Consider the following 16533-nt stretch of genomic DNA (forward strand, 5'->3'; position numbering starts at 1 on the left):
ACTCACAGTCTAAAGACCCAGGTGCATTTCGTCCTCATCACTGCCCAGAGAAGGAATGCTATTGATCTCTTTGCTCTTCCTCGTAGACCACAGTTAAATATACCACTAATCCTGGACAATGTTCTCAGTTTCCCTAATCTAATGAAAGAAACGATGACCTTTCCATTCAGCCTTAATAAGTATCACAGCCTACCACCTTTTGTTGTCACATCAACTGTATTTAATGTGATGTAAAAGACACAAAGAGTTCACAGAGCATCTTCAGTGAGTAAACCTCTGAGGATGCTAAAACCTTCATTAATCCCTGATGTATAGTTGTTGAGTAGCTACCCACTCATGTAAAATGTACGTTCTATCCATATATCAAAATAAGTCACATATATATGCTTACTATTGATCATGCAAGGACTACAAAAAGTCATCTTTTTTATTTTACTTTCTGTTTTGATCTGGACAGAGCAGGTTTTAAACAAAAAAAAATTATTTGTTCATGTTTTTCTTTTTGTTTGTTTTATCTTGCCTTGCTATTAATACAATTTGAAGTTTATCATGAAAGAAATTCAAAATAATAGTATTTTCTGTTGGTATTTGGTTTCAGTTTTGTTTGGGTTTTTTTTTCCCAGTTATGATAGGAGGTAGCAATCTCCTTCAGCATCCAGAGATTCAAATGATAAAGGCCCAGGATTAAGCACAGCCGATTAACAGTCTGTGTCCTCTTCAATCTAGCATTTCCACTGTAGATAAACCCATATTCAGACTGAAGTTATAATAAACAGACTGTCCTCAATATCATCTCCCTAGATGACCTCCTCAAAACTGACATTCAAGTATTCTCTGGAAAATTACAGTTTCTAGTAACTGGAAAGGCAGACAAGATAACATATACCCACACAAATGATTCTGAAGATCAAGACAAATATTTAGAAAGCAATTTGGATAAAATTATAATTTTACTATAAATATTTTATTTGTTTAAGTTCTGATTTCTAATGACTATAGATTTGACATATAAAATAAAAGCTGTTTACTAAATTTTGTCTTTATTGCTTGTACTGTGTATCTTTAAAATAAGTGCAGTATTATTTATACTGCAAAAAAACTATTTATACCCCAAAAATCTCAGTGGATTATAGTGGTTGCAATTCTTTACCTTCCAAAGACAAAGGAAAACAAACATTGAAGTTCTCCAGGTACCCTAGATTCTCTGAAACATAAGTGTTACTCTAAGTAAAGTATCAGTACAAACCATTTGTCCAGTGATCAACAGCAAAAGAATAAAAATCCACATGGACAGAATTGCAGAAATATTCTATTAGGTATGTGTTTTGTTTTCTATCATAAGTAAGAATTTCACCTAAAATGAAAAAAAAAAAAGCTCCTAAACAGAGATACTTTTTGTATTGCAAAAATACTATAACATGGAAAATTCTAACAGAATTCTGCTGCTATTTGACATTTGAAATCCAGAATCTTACAAGTCAATTTATGATTAATATAGATAGAAACTGTTTAACGGGCCATTTAATTTCTTTACATAGATGCTCCAACTAAGGAACTATATAATTTTATGTTATTTAATTTCATTGTATTTCTTCAGACTAAAGCAGCAACACTTCAAGCAATTTTTTTAAAATAACTAATTTTATGTACCCAGTTAAAGGGACTGTATTCTACTTTTATTTCCATTAGCTTATACTGTCAGAATTCCAGTGAAGTAATTCTGAAATCAGATAAATGCATGTGTGCATTTATGATTCAATTCTTTATTCAAAGTACATGAACAAAACCATGTTAAGTGATAAGAAACATATATAGTAGATGCTATATATGTACCAAAAAAAAAAAAGAAACCCAACAAAATAAAACAAAAACCCCATCAAATCTGAATTGCATTTTCATGAGTTATTCACTAAAATTGGTTAGAAGCAAGCACTACATGTGACCACTGTTAATTCCTTAAGAGTTGTTCATCAATTCTTCTCACGAAAGTTTAAAAAAAAAAAAGCAGAAAATTATTTATATAATGTTTCATAGTGAGAATATTAATTAGGTTTGGATTATTCCATGCACCTTTTTTTCCAGACACAAATAGTATCAAGGCTCTTTTAAATAAGTCTGTACTTGAGAAAGAACTGAAAATGTGAATTTAACTCACTCACTTAGAGATCTTGCTTCACCATAACAATGTAGCTTATTTTTGCCAACTAAGACTCATGTAATGAAACATAATGTTTTTAATCAGATTGTTTGTGCAACATTTCAAGGCTATTTATGTTTAGTATGATTTGGAGACACACTAACTTAGTAGATGTGATTTGTAGGTCAGTTTTCCTTAATCATCTTCCTGAGCAAAAAGTTGCATATTTTCCTCACCAAAAAAAGCCACACTAAGTTACATTTAACTAGTGATAAGGTATACAGCATACAATTCAAACATCATGTACTCCACTTATTCATTTTCAAGTTTCTTATTCCCCATTGGAAGCTGTTAAAAATGCTTGTCGTATTATAAGGGAACAATCTTGGCTTCAGTTCATCACTGACACCAAACCTTGTCTCTCATTATTCAGCTACACTCTTTTATGCACGGGTTTGTATTCTGAAGACGATACATAGGATCTATAAAAGAAAACGGATTCCATTTACATGCTATTTGGTGTAAAAAAGTAATCTAAAATGAGGAAGAAGAGATACAATTTTTGTGGAATTAAGTGGGTAAAAGGTCTACAACAGATAAAACTGAATTTACCAGCCTTCCTATTTTTAATTGGACAATAACTGCCATTAGCTATTACATGCAAGATGATGAATTTTATAGGTTGTTAGTCATTCAGCACATGGCATTTTATTATTATCCATTTGATATCAGATATTCTTCTCCTAGACATTTGTATATATTTTTCTGTGTCTAATTTCCTGTCTTCCTTAATTAATGGATGAAACTTCATACTACTAGGTTGGAGGAATATATGAATTTATCAATATTGGGCATTAAAATAAGACTGACTTAGCAGAGCTGATACTCCTTCAGTGAGAACAAATAAAATCTTAACCTGAAATGCTTTCTTAGGGCAAGCTTACCCTAGTGAGTAATTAAAAGCTACAGGATAAAATCCAGAACACAAATTTGAGAAAGAATTATCTATGTTATTATCCAAGGAGTGAGATGTAGTGCAATGGGACTGGAAGAGGGAAAGATCTGAATGGAAACATCCGCTCCTTCATCTACAGTCACGCACGCACACACACACACACACATGCGCACACAGTGCCCCCATACACACAGCTTTTCTTTCAGAGCACATTTCATTTAAGCAGCTTGGTAGTATTTATGTTTTCAGAGCTCCCAGTATTCCCAAACCTTACCCCTTTATTTTTAGCTTTCAAGTTTTTGCTTCAGCTGATGAGAAAAGGAAAAGAAGGTGGTATGCTTATTGCTGGCAAACAGCTTGGAAATTCTAAGTAAAGAAACCAATCAAGGCAGAAGGATTATAATAATCAAAGTACAAAATTTGCATATTTAGAGTATGGTTACTGAGAAATAACAATGCCTTGGTTATGCAAATCAAATCCTCAGCGAAAGTGAAGGGATTTGCATATCTGGGAGAAATCCGTCACGTTATGCATTGGTAACTACATTCTAAGTGGCTGAAAGAACTGGCTTTTAGGAGAATATTAAATATAATTGCCAGTAGAATTTTTTATTTCCTTGTGATAGAGAATGAACTTAACTCATTTGGGGCCTGAAGAAAACAAGTCTTCTTGTCTACAGGAAGCAATACCACTGAGAATGAAAAAAAATACATTCAGAATTCCATAAGGCTAGAATTTCAAGATTGAGATCATGAAGACATTCAAAGATTTGTGTGCTACCAATTGTGTTTATCTTTTCTGTCTATAGAAGGTACTTTAAAGTGTCCCTCTTGAAAAAGGATTGCAGAAAACAGATGAAAGTTTAAGGCCATCTGTTCAGCTCTGCATAACAAAATCATGTTTACTTCATTCCAAATTTAGTGAATGAAGAAAAATAAGTTGGACTGAAAAGTTTCACTGGGAAAAAACTGCAGACTGAACTTCTATAACAATTTTCTATTATTGATAAAAATCAAGAAGAGGTAGCAGTAGACTCAGAGGTGTTATAATAAAACTAAAGGAAAAAAAAAGGAAAATTTTTCTTTAAAAATTAGTATGTGGCAGTATTTGTACCATACATACATGGGAAAATAAATGCATTACTTCTGGGTAATGTTTATTTCCCCTTTCCTCTCTTGTCAGTGATGCTCAGCTGTAGTTCATATGTAAACTTAAGGCAGGTTTACACACCCTGGCATTTGCCTGCAAAGGAAATTGTGGTTTGGTGTTAGAATGAAACATGAAAGAGAACTAATGCAAGCACGTTCTGTCTACAAAGTACTATTTATAATGCATGTTCAGAGGTGTGATCCATTTCCACAGATAAAACATGGAGGAAACTGAACAAGATGCTTTGAAGACCTGGCTACTATTCCCGTGCAGAACTGGTGAGTGTACTGTAGTGTGGTCCTTAGAGTACTTACCGTCCTCTGTCGGCACATAGATATTCAAATACAGACAGTCTTCATTTTGATCTTGAACATATGTCACCACAGTATCCAGATTGGCTGTAAACCAGACTGGTAGCATGTCATTGAGCAGTGACCTCTCATCCAGGTACTGAGGGCAGACGGCAGCAAACTGTGTGGCGTTGCGGACACCCGTCCAAGATGATGGTGGCTCGGGGGGCTGAAATCGCCTTTCTCCGGTCGGAGGAGAGGCATAAGGAACACCCAGGTACTGCTCCACTGGACCAAGGATCTCATTAGGCAAAGGTGTTCTTAAACCACGTATTTTGCCATAATTTGTGGTAACGACTGGGTATTGCGCTTGGCCATCGATGAGAGTAAATCTTATAGCCAGTGCAGTTATCCACAGGAGGAAGTTAGAATTCAACATGACACACACTGGGGTGAAGATCAAAGGCAGCCATAGGAGTCCCATTGGTTTCGACATTATTTAAATCAACATCAGCAGGGCTCTTTTTTCCACAGCCAGGAGAAAATTAATCAGTCAAGGAAAATGAAAACTAACAAAATAAAAAAGTTGTCAAAGGGAGATGAAGTGAGGGAAAACGTAACCTTGTTCAGGCAGTGAAAAACCAAAAGCTGCTGTGTAGTAGGTGCCTCAGCTGACTGGCCGTAGACAAATCCCAATGTCAGAAGAAAGAAGGGAGTGTTTGCCCCTAAGGCCCATCCCAGATTTCAGCGTTGGCTTAATCCTGGCAATGTGCAGCACTTCCCAGCAAATAGCGTGGGGAGAGATCCACAGTTATTCCACGTCACCAGCGAAATGGTTTTATTCCAGTGAAGTCCAGCCCACTCAGTCAGCCTGTGGCCAAGAGAAAATAAGCAATTCAAATCAACAGACACATTCATATGGGCATAAATAAATAAAATAAAATTAAAAAAAATAATTAAAAAAAACCCCCAAAAACCCAAACCAACCAAACAAACAAAAAACCAACAAAAAAACCCCAACCCAAACCAAACAATTAAATTCACACACTACTTCCATTCCAAGGTCCAGAGATGTTAGGCACTGTGGTTAGCTATGTGTTTCTAAAGATACATAAGGTAAGAGAGCCACAAGCCAAATTGAAGCCACAAGCTTGTCAGAGGTTATACCACAAACCAAGTATTTCTGCTTCTGTATATGCTTTCAAACCAAACCACAGCCCAAACATTGCTGCTTTCAGGAAGGTATCACATTTAAGTGCTAGCTCCAGGCAATTTTCTGCCCCAAATAAACAGCATCTCCTTTTTAAGCATATCTGTGCTCCCACAGGAAATATTCATTAAATGTTTGCTGCACTGGATAATTTCTTTGTTATGATATGACTTCTGTACAGTATTTTTCACAGGTATGCCTGCTATTCAGTATGACAACCTAATCTACCTCCATCTAATTTGGAAATTCCAGTTAATGTAATAGCATCACATTAGTTCAAATCAAGTGTGAGAACAGTTAGTTTTCCTAAGTTTCAAACAGATATGGTTTTCATATCTGTTTTCTTTGTTCTGTCTGACAAAAAGGATCAATGGAAACTGGAAAAAAAAAAGCATGATACAATCTCTCAAAAGTCAAATTTTGATCTACATAGAGTTACAACTATGTAGTATTACCTTCTTGCATGGCCCAACTTTTAATTTGTAGAGGGCAATTCATACAATAATTCTGTTAATTTTTAATGACATACAAGTCACATACATATGCAACCATTACAGGTAGCATAAATAAACACATGGTACTTGATAATACTTACATTCTCCTCCCTGCCCAAAGAAATGACATTTCTTTTTACCCATTATCCAATTCAAACCCTCAGATAACAACTAAAAAAATCCTTGATATAGGAAACTGATATTCATGCTTTACATTTGATAGGATGAACACAAGCTTATATATAAAGCTTATATAAGTGTACCACAAAGTCAGGACACTGTCTCATAAAGATCTAAAATCAGTTTTCAAGTGCAGAAAAAAGCAAGGGAAGTAGCTATTGACAGTGATGTCAAATTACACACACACAAAAAAAAAAAGGCAAAACAAAAAAAAAATCCAAACCAAACCGACAGAAATCCTCCAAACAACCCAAAAATAACCACAGGAGACATCTATGATGATTATTTTAGACAAGAAAGGGATTTGAAAGAAAGTAATTTTGTTCTTTCAAAACCCCTGGAATTCTTCAATGACTTCATTTTAGCACTTGTACCACATAGTTTTTTAAACACTTGAACACCTCAGGCCAGAAAAATTTCAGATACATATTTGTGGTGAACCAAAATTTCTATTGACGTTTTCACTGGTAGTTAATAGGCTCAAATACTGTCTCTGAAAGACTTGTAATCTAAGCATAATTTCTGAAGGACGAAGCAGTAACAGCTCTAAATGTCATGTCCTGAAGGGCACCACCATGGACATCACTCCCTGCCTGAGATATGCTCCAGGCAGCCTCATGCCCATCCCCATGCCCAGCCTGGATCTTGCCCTGTCTGGACCCCAGGTCGACCTTGGACCTGAGTCCTCACCCTGCCTGTCCTGATAATTGTTGGGACGTGGCAGGGTCCTGTCCCTGTCCACAGCCAGCCTTGATGGGGTACTTTAGGACGATGTCCCATCAGCAATGCAGTGCCTGCAGCTCCTGGCCCATCCTCCCCCGTGGGGAAGACCCACTCTGGCTGCTCCCTACCACTCAGGGTGGTCAGCTGGCTACCAGTCATCCAAAATTCCTCCTCAAGCACTGCCTTCCCATCTGATTTCTGCTGCCATCTGTAACAACATAAGTCAGCAGCAGGCAATTGATTTTGGGTACTGTTCCCTCATGCTGTCTCCCATCCTGGCTTTGGTACACTTTTCTGACCATACAGCACAAAGCAGATTTTTCCATTTGTACCCAATGGAGGATTTAATCTAAGCTCAGGGAGGAGCAATAGATTCTATTCCCTTGATACCCACACTGCAGAAGTGTGTAATGAAATTATGAGAAAAAACGTAGAATAAAGCACTGAGAAAATTTGAAAGGTGAAAGGAAAGACATTGACATCCAGATGATGAAAAATGGATAAAGAAAAAACTTCTCTGGGCAAACAGCAAATGAAAACGAAGAAACAAAACAAGAAAAGCAAATGGGAATGACAAATGAACAAGAGTGAACAAATTACCAGCATGGAGAGAATGAAAAATACTAACATGAAGGAGAGTGGAAAGCCTCAGTTGATACAATGTGACTTCATAAATAATATTTATCTATACTAATTACAGGGTATCTTTGGATCAGATATCTGGTTATATGCTGTTATTTTGAGTAGGGTGAAAGGACAAGAAAAGGGAAATATTAATTACTGGCCTGGCTGAATTTGCTATCTCATTCCTTATCTAGTAAATAAGACCAACAAAAGTTAGTTTTGTGGGTATTAAACACACTCATACAACATATGTTATTTTCCCCTCTACCTCAACAGAAACATGCAAAGTTTGCATTTCTGATTTATTCACACATAGACATTTAGATTTTATGAACTGGACTTTTCCGTAAGGAATTGTTTCCTAAAATCCATACGGAAACAAACAATGGGCTAACACACAGAATATAGTCAGCGCTCTCAGCCCCACTCTCTGACCTACAATGGACCTGCAGCCTTTGCCAACCAGTGCAAAAGCATAAACAAACAGCAAATAGTGACAAGTGCACTAACACAGGCAAGGGATATACCATACAAGAGCAATTATAAGTCAAGTCAGAATAAAACCACTATTTACTGTAACATGTTCTTGTTATTAAAAGTTATTGTTGTTAGCCAGTTAAAAGGAAACAGAAGCAATCAATGTTTTTAATAATTTCTTATTAAACAGGTCTCTTCCAAAATTTCATATAAGTAATAAATTATCTATGATCTCTGTTTAGAATAAGACTTTAAACAGAAGCCTCATGAAGAAAACTGCTTTGTGAAGACAGTATTAGGGAGAAAATACCCCACTTTTCAGTTTATTGACTTATTACTAGAGAAATTATCATTTTCATGTTAGTTTCACAAATGAAATACATACACATTCATATGCAGAGAAAGATACATGGAATAATTTTCATAAAAATATCGAGAGATAAAGAAGAAAGCATGCTAGTTATACATTAATAAACCAGCTGATTTTGCTATGTGCATAATTAAAAAGGTTGGGAGCTGTAGAAAGTCACAGATAGCAATTAGAGATTAATCCAAAATATAAAACTGTACATATTTTAGAATGGTTTTAGGCAGTATATCAAAACCAGTTTGATGCACATCTGTATGTATCCAGTCAGCTATTTAATACACTTTTACATACTGATCCTACAGGAAGAAATGTACTTGTCATGTCTTTATTTATTATCACTATTAGTGTCATAGTTTTCTGTTCTTTTTTTTACTGCTTCAAGTGTTAGAAAAATATGCATAAACTTGCTTGCAAAAACTTCCAGTTGGAAGCCTCACCCATTCAAACAATCAAAATTAATCAATCCAAATCAAAATATTCAGTTAAAATTTCAACTCCTGGCAACACAACACACAGAGAGAAGTTAAAGAAGATCTGAAATCACATACATTCATACATGACTTCTTTATTGGCAGAGGAGTATAATTTGAGGCTAATGAGATATTTATGGCCTTTGAAGTAAATGAAAATTGAAGTTAACATGGATGTGCATCAACTAGAAACACTGCTTGTACTTGATTACAAATCTATGCCCCAAGCCACACTTAGAGACACTTAAATAGCCCATGAATCAGGCCTTTAGGGCTAGCCTGATGGTTTCCGGGATCTGGAAGTTAGCACTTTCTCAGCTTAAGCAGATGAGTATGTTGGTAGCTCTATACTAATTCTGTACCTGCTGGGGAAATGAGACATGGCTTGAAAGTCCTCTTTGCTCCAGGGTGGAATAGAAAGCTCTTAAGTGATTTCAAGTTTTTTTGACCTGCTTGTACGGGTCATGGACAGTCACAAGAAAACCAAACACAATTATTGATTATATGAGCACTGGAGACTGAGGTCTGCACAGATTTCCTAGAGTTTCTCAGGCTTTATCTAAACCAACTAATGCACTACAGTGCACCTCAGCTTTCAGTCGCTGACTACCTTCAGTCTCTGTCCCTCCCTTCTGCTCAAAGTCCCTGGGGCAAGGTTTTTGCTGTGTACATAAATTGTATCTCCATACAGAATGAGGGTTAAACACTCACTTTTCCCTCTTTAGACACATGCTCTGAAAGCATACAGTCGGCTTGATTAGCTGAACCCTCAGAGTCACTGGCTAGTCAACACAATAAATATAACAAATAACATAACCAATAGAACTTCAGATTCTCCTCATAGTGATATCTTGTGTAGAGTATTTAATGTACTTCACAGAATATGGGGATTTCATAAGTACTTCCTTTGCAAAGAACATCAATTGTGGCTTTTCTTCTTTCCCTTCTCCTCCTCTTCTTGAAAGATATAATTTTGAAAGTTATGAAATAAAGTGGGGGTTTGGTTATTTGTTTTTTGTTTTGTTGTTTTGTTTTGTTGGGTTTTTTTGTGTGTTTGCATTTGGGTTTTTTTCAGGTGGTGGTTGGTTTTTTTAAATAAAAGAAATATAAAAAATATTATTCTGTTTTAAACATATATAAAACTGTAATAATTAATGTGGTGCCAGGATACTGTAAATAAAAACTACCCAAGGCATAGCATTTTGTGAATATACCTACAGCATTTTAGCAATACATATATATAATTTAGAACTTTGGCAAAAAGTAGTCACACAGTTGTTTTCCGTAACTCTAACTCAAATTCAGCATTTCATCTTACATCCATAGTTATAATTTCTTTAGGGTTTTTTTTCCCAACTTCTAGGACTATTTTCTTGATACATTGAAATGAGCAAAGCTTCATTCTTCCTCATGTGACATAAAGTCATTCTGAAAAGTCAAAGTCATAGTGAACACCACAAAGGAACATCAATCATGAACTAATGTGCAGTTACTGGATTAGATTACTTAGAAGGTTCATGGAAAGGTTATTAACTGAAATTGGCCAATCATATATATTTTAAAACTCAGAACTATAACTATAGCAATGCCTGATTTCAAATTAACATGCAGCAGCCTTATAAGAAATTATTTTTCCTAATAGAAGCTGTATGTTTATTGAGTTGGGGTTTCGTACTCATTTTCCTACTAAGAATAGATTTTAACAATATATTATTAATTATTTAAAACAAACAAACAGACAAAAAACCCTGCAAAAACCAACCAAATCCAGACTTATAATAACCCTAACTTAGCATTACAAACTTCACTGGGGATGATTAATGGATTAACCAAGTTATACATCAATATGATTTCTGTGGCAGTACATTGCTGTTCAGTCACAACAAATCAGCAGGCAATACAGATTGGAGGGGCTTTTAGTAATTCAGAATTCTAGCATTTGTCTTTTACATCACATTCTAAAATATCCCCTATTAATTCACAGTTAATATTGTCTTGAAGATTTAAAGATTTGACGTGAAAAGAAAGTAAAATATCAGTAACACAAAGTTAAGAACTATGACATACCCTTTCTTAAAGTGAAAATAAATGTCAGCTATACAAACATCACTATGGATCTTGAAATTAGTTTTAGATTTATGGTTAGAAATAACTGAAACACAAAGGTAGATTCTTTTTTTTTCCCTTAATATGGAAATAAAGACTGAAAAGCAATACAATTTATATACAAACATTAAATTAACCTCTTTTATTTTTTTTGAAATAACATCCAGCATTTACCTTCCTATGAATTTCTCCAGTAAGTCTCTCATATAGGCTTGGACAATGTCAGTAGATCCCTCAGGTTAGAAACTACAATCACCATTTACTTTTCAGAAAATAGACACATTTATTTCGTATCATTGTTTCTTGCCTGCGGCTACTATTCTTACTCTGAATTTCTAAGTCTCATACACTATCAGAAAGAAAGATGGGATTATAAGAAAAAGCTCTGTGGTCTCTACATTGTTTTTGAAAACTGCAATTCTCTCAATAATGAAAACAGTTTGAAAAGTAAGTGGAGGGAAAGAAAAAGTGTGAACATCACTCCTTTTCAAAAAAGAACCCAAAGAAATATACTTCTTAAGCATTCTCTAAAAAATCAAGCATTTGAATCTAATTATTAAAAGCTATTGTTGAACAGAGATATAATTTCCTTTTTTTTTCCCTGTATTTAAAATAATAAAAAAACATTATGGCCAGAAGGACTCAAGACTCACTGGAAGTGCTCCGTTAAGACATTTGCAATTATCTCAGTGACTTTTCAAGTCTAATTTCCGCTGGTATTGCACACAAGAAACATGTAAAAATTTCAGTGGTTAAACAATCTTCATGACACTTTCTGCTTCTTGAGATAAACTGATGAAGATTGCATACAAATATGAGGTGTCAATATTAGGAGGCATAAGCTCTTTATAAACATAAACTTTAAATAACTAATTATCCAAAAATTCCAGCTGTGTTCCACTCAGATCAAAATTTGATCATTAATGATATGAATTTAACTGTCCTACAACTGAATGGACACTGGATCCATTCAAATGCCAGAACCTAAGATGCAAGGGAGGTCATGACACACTCTCAAATAATAAAGCAACAATTAAGTTTGACTGTGAGGTAGTGTGACACATTACTAAGTCTTTTTGTTCAGAAAGAGCCCAATGCCTAAAATATGACCATGGATGATGATCACAAGATACATTAATTTGTTTGATAGTCTTTGCCAAATTGTGGCTGCAAAGTCTTAAGAAAATACACCCTTCAAGTGCATATTTTATGGAAATGTACAAAAAATAGCACCAGTACAGTCTAGCACAACTGCTGACTTAATTTCCAGCTTTTACTTTTGATATGACCTTGTAAAAGAAATGTAACATGCTCTGGGTCTCTCTTTATTTCTTTTCTGCACCTCTGTTTTCTTGAATTCAGACGTGTTACTCCAAAGGAAAAGGTTATGATTTAAACAGGATGTTCAGCCCTACGTTTCTGTAAGGCAAAAGCTCCTGTAGAGCAAAATTTCTTATGCCTGGAGTAAAAAAAATCATTTATGGATATAAGAAAATGAAAACATGCATACAAAAATCAGCCATTTATACATTTTTTTAGGTTTGCAGAAGAGACCTTTATAATGTTAATAAATCTTCAAAAATATCAAAGTTCATTGCCTATTACCACTGCAAGACATTAAAAAATAAACATTTCTACATGGAGTGGATCTAACTTCTCTCCAGTAAGAAAGGTCAAATGCCTGAAAAGGAAAATTCTTAAGGAAATCTATCAGGTTTTGTCCAAATATTAAACAGGGAAACTCACAGATCTCATTCCCCTCTCTCTTCATCATTAAGCTTATGTGTGTGCTCTCCTCAGGGATGGAAGAAACTAGAACTCCTGTCTGAACCAACTGAGAAACTGTCTTAGGGATTGATTGTTAGGCAATTCGATCTCTTGAGGCTATTTAATGATTAGAATTTGATATCTTCCTGTTGTCATTACAATCTAAGAAAAGGAAACATTACAAATGTTACAATAATCAAAAACAGGGTGGGAAAAGCAATTTAAACCAGCTAGGCATGTGGCTTCCCCACCCCAATATATTATATGGCTAAAAAAACTCAGTTGCTGCTCTTTTATACAAATTCCTAGAACTGAATTACACAGGAGACACGGGCATGACATTTTCATTGCATTACTTAGTTCAGTTACCAGGCGGTGATACTACCTTCATTCATATGATAATGTCACAATTATGCACTCATCCTGGAAATGGGAGAGTTGAGTGACTACACTCATTAACCTGAAGAAGTCTAAACCCACACCTCCCACCTTTCAAGTTACAAACATTGGATTTCAAATAAGGCTGGGACAGCTATGAATTCTGTGTGCCACATTGTCAATCCTAAACTGAAAGACTTTTGCTCTACGATTCTCACCCGTGGACTACGAGAAAACTGTAACTTTGCAGCCCCATAAAGCTGAAACTCCCCTGGACAGGTTTTCTCACTTTCAAGCAAGCCTCATGCAGTTTGTAGGAGAATCATTTCATTAAGTACAAATTGGGACTGTGGACTGTCCCAACTTACTCTTCCCCTTAAGTTTTCTTTCTTTGCTAGAAAGTGGACAATTTCACCAGCAGAAGGGAAGAATGCCCTTGAACTTCTGTTGTGTGCTGCTCTCCTCCTAATCTAGTGGGCTTTCTCCTGCTATATGCTGGCTTGAGCCCTTTATATTTAAAAGGAAAGAGCTTGTCTCAGCAAGGCAAGTCTCCACAAAATGTTATGAAGGATAATATCACTAGAATCACTCACTAAATCTTAGGAGACAATAACAAGGCAATTATTACTATGCTGAATAATGCTTTCCCCTCTCCCCATCAAACTCTGAGCTTAAAAACTTGCCTAGAAGACAATCCATATCATATACTCTGCTTACTGTCCTGTCTATGCTGAACTCATAATGCAGTGTAAAATTCTTAACTTTCTAGTTGATGCAAGTACTGGGAGTTGTGAATTATATTATACACTGTGGATCCACAATACTATACAGAGGTGCCATTATCAATCCAGATATTACTCTGTTTTTAGGCCAGTGCAGTAAGCACTGGAATTTAGGTCTAAGCAGTAAACTAGAGCTAGAGTGTGGGCTCCAGCACTGTCCTGCCACAGTATTCATACTTTCCAGACAGTGTACAGGCATGACCAGGGAACAGGATAGGCTGGGCTGGAGGAGGTTCTCCTCAACAGACAGTACAAATAAGGCTTTTTTTTATTTTTTTTATTTTAAGTTAAGAAAGTTTTTCACTATTGAGATGCAAGCTGTGATATGCTATGTGGCCTTAGGGGAAGAGAATGGGACCTGGGCCATTTTATTTACAAAGAGACATAGCCTCATGGGCAAAACAATACCATGCCTGGCACATACAGTCCCAGAGATTTCTGCAGAGCATTGATAACTTCTTGACAAAGGTGGTGAAGGCACCAAAGAGGAGAGGAGCTCTGATGGACCCTGTACTGACAAACAAAAAATGTCTGGTTGGGGATGTGAAGGTCGGGGGTAGCCTTGGCTGCAGTGACCATGAAGTGGTAGAGTTCAGGAACCTGTGTGGAAGAAGCAGGACAAAACGTAGAATTACAACCCTGAACTTCAAGAGACCTGACTCTGGCCTTTTCAAAGACCAACTTCAAGGAATCCCATGGGCTAAGGTTCTTGAAGGAAGTGGGAGTGAAAGACAGCTGGCTAATATTTAAGCACCACTTCCTCCAAGCTCAAGATCAGTACATCCCTAGAAGCCAGAAATCAGAAAAAGGAGGCAGGAAACCTGCATGGATGAACCGGGAGCTTCCAGGAAAAATCAGATGAAAGAAGGAAGCTTATAGACTGGGGAAAAAAGGACGGCCACTTGGGAGAAGTATAGGAGCACTGTCAGAGTATGCAGAGATGCAACAAGGAAGGCTACGGCCTGCTTGAAATTAAACCTGGCAAGAAATGTCAAGGTCAATGAGAAGGACTTCTTCAATTATATCAGCAGTAAAAGGAAGACTAGGGAAAATGCGGGTGTGCTGCTGAATGAGTGTGTGCCCTGGTGATGGAGGATGCAGAGAAGGCGGAGTTACTGAATGCCTGCTTTGCCTCAGTCTTTACTGCTAAGGCCGGCACTCAGGAACACCAGACCCTGGGGTAAGAGGTAGGAGAGAGAGCTTGGAGTAAGGAAGACTCTCTCTCAATTGTGGAGAATTAGGTTAGAGATCATTTAAGCAAACCTGACACCCACAAATCCATGGGCCCTGATGGGATGCACCCATAACTGCTGAGGGAGCTGGTAGATGTTATTGCAAAGCCGCTCTCCATCATCTTTGAAAGGTCATGGAGAACAGACGAGGTGCCTGGGGACTGGAGGAAAGCTAATGTCATGCCAGTCTTCAAAAAGGGCAAGAAGGAAGACCCAGGAAACTACAGACCACCTTACCCCTGGTAAGGTGATGGAACAGCTTATCCTGTATGTTGTCTCAGACCATAAAGAACAAAACAGGGTCATTGGGAGTGGTCAGCATGGATTCATCAAGGGCAAATCATGCTTGACCAATCTCATAGGCTTCTACAATGGAATGACTGGTTTCATCAGGAACCTGATGAAATTCAACAAGGGTAAGTGTAGGGTCCTCCACCTAGGGAGGAATAACCCCACACACCACTACAGATTAGGGGTTCACCTGCTGGAAAGCAGTTCTATAGAGAGAGACCTTGGAGTGCTGGTGGACAACAAGTTGACAATGAGGCAGTAATGTGGCCTTGTGACCAAGAAGGCCAATGGTCTCCTGGGCTGCATTAAAAAGAGTATGGCCAGCAGGTCGAGGGAGGCCATCCTCACCCTCTAATGTACCCTGGTGTGGCTACATCTGAAGTATTATGTTCAGTTCTGGGCCCACAGTTCAAGAAGGACAGGGAACTACTGGATAGAGTCCAGGAGACGTTTACAAAGAGGATCAAGGGAATGGAGCACCTCTCTTATGAAGAAAGGCTGAGAGATCTGTGTCTGTTTAGCCTGGAGAAGAGAAGACCGAGAGGAGATTTTATCAGTGCTTATAAATATCTAAGGGATGGGTATCAAGAGGATGGGGCCAGCCTCTTCTCAGTGGTGCCTGGTGACAGGACAAGAGGCAATGAACACGTGTTGGAACACAGGAAGATCCATCTGAACATGAGGAGGAACTTCTTTACTTTGAGGGTAGCAGAGCACTGGAACAGGCTGCCCAGAGGGGTTGTGGAGTCCCCTTCTCTGGAGATATTCAAAACCCTCCTGGATGTGTTCCTGTCCAGCCTGCTCTAGGTGAACGTGCTTTGGCAGGTGGGTTGGACTAGATGATCTCTGAAGGTCACTTCCATCCCCCAACAGTTTTGTGATCCGTGATCTTTTCTC

At 37.1% G+C, this 16533-nt stretch overlaps 1 protein-coding gene across 3 annotated transcripts in view; it reads right to left on the bottom strand.

Annotated features, from left to right (window-relative positions):
* The window catches only part of NLGN4X (neuroligin 4, X-linked), a 203645-nt gene that overhangs the window by 135024 nt on the left and 52088 nt on the right, over positions 1–16533 (bottom strand). For all 3 annotated transcript variants that reach the window (XM_014960241.1, XM_014960239.1, XM_014960240.1), the window contains exon 3: positions 4557–5403. In XM_014960241.1, coding sequence (XP_014815727.1) covers positions 4557–5028 — 472 coding nt within the window. In that variant the 5' untranslated portion in view covers positions 5029–5403. The remainder of the gene's footprint in view (positions 1–4556; positions 5404–16533) is intronic.

The sequence above is a fragment of the Calidris pugnax genome, unplaced genomic scaffold, assembly GCF_001431845.1.
Source record: "Calidris pugnax isolate Ruff unplaced genomic scaffold, ASM143184v1 scaffold188, whole genome shotgun sequence".
NCBI lineage: Eukaryota > Metazoa > Chordata > Aves > Charadriiformes > Scolopacidae > Calidris > Calidris pugnax.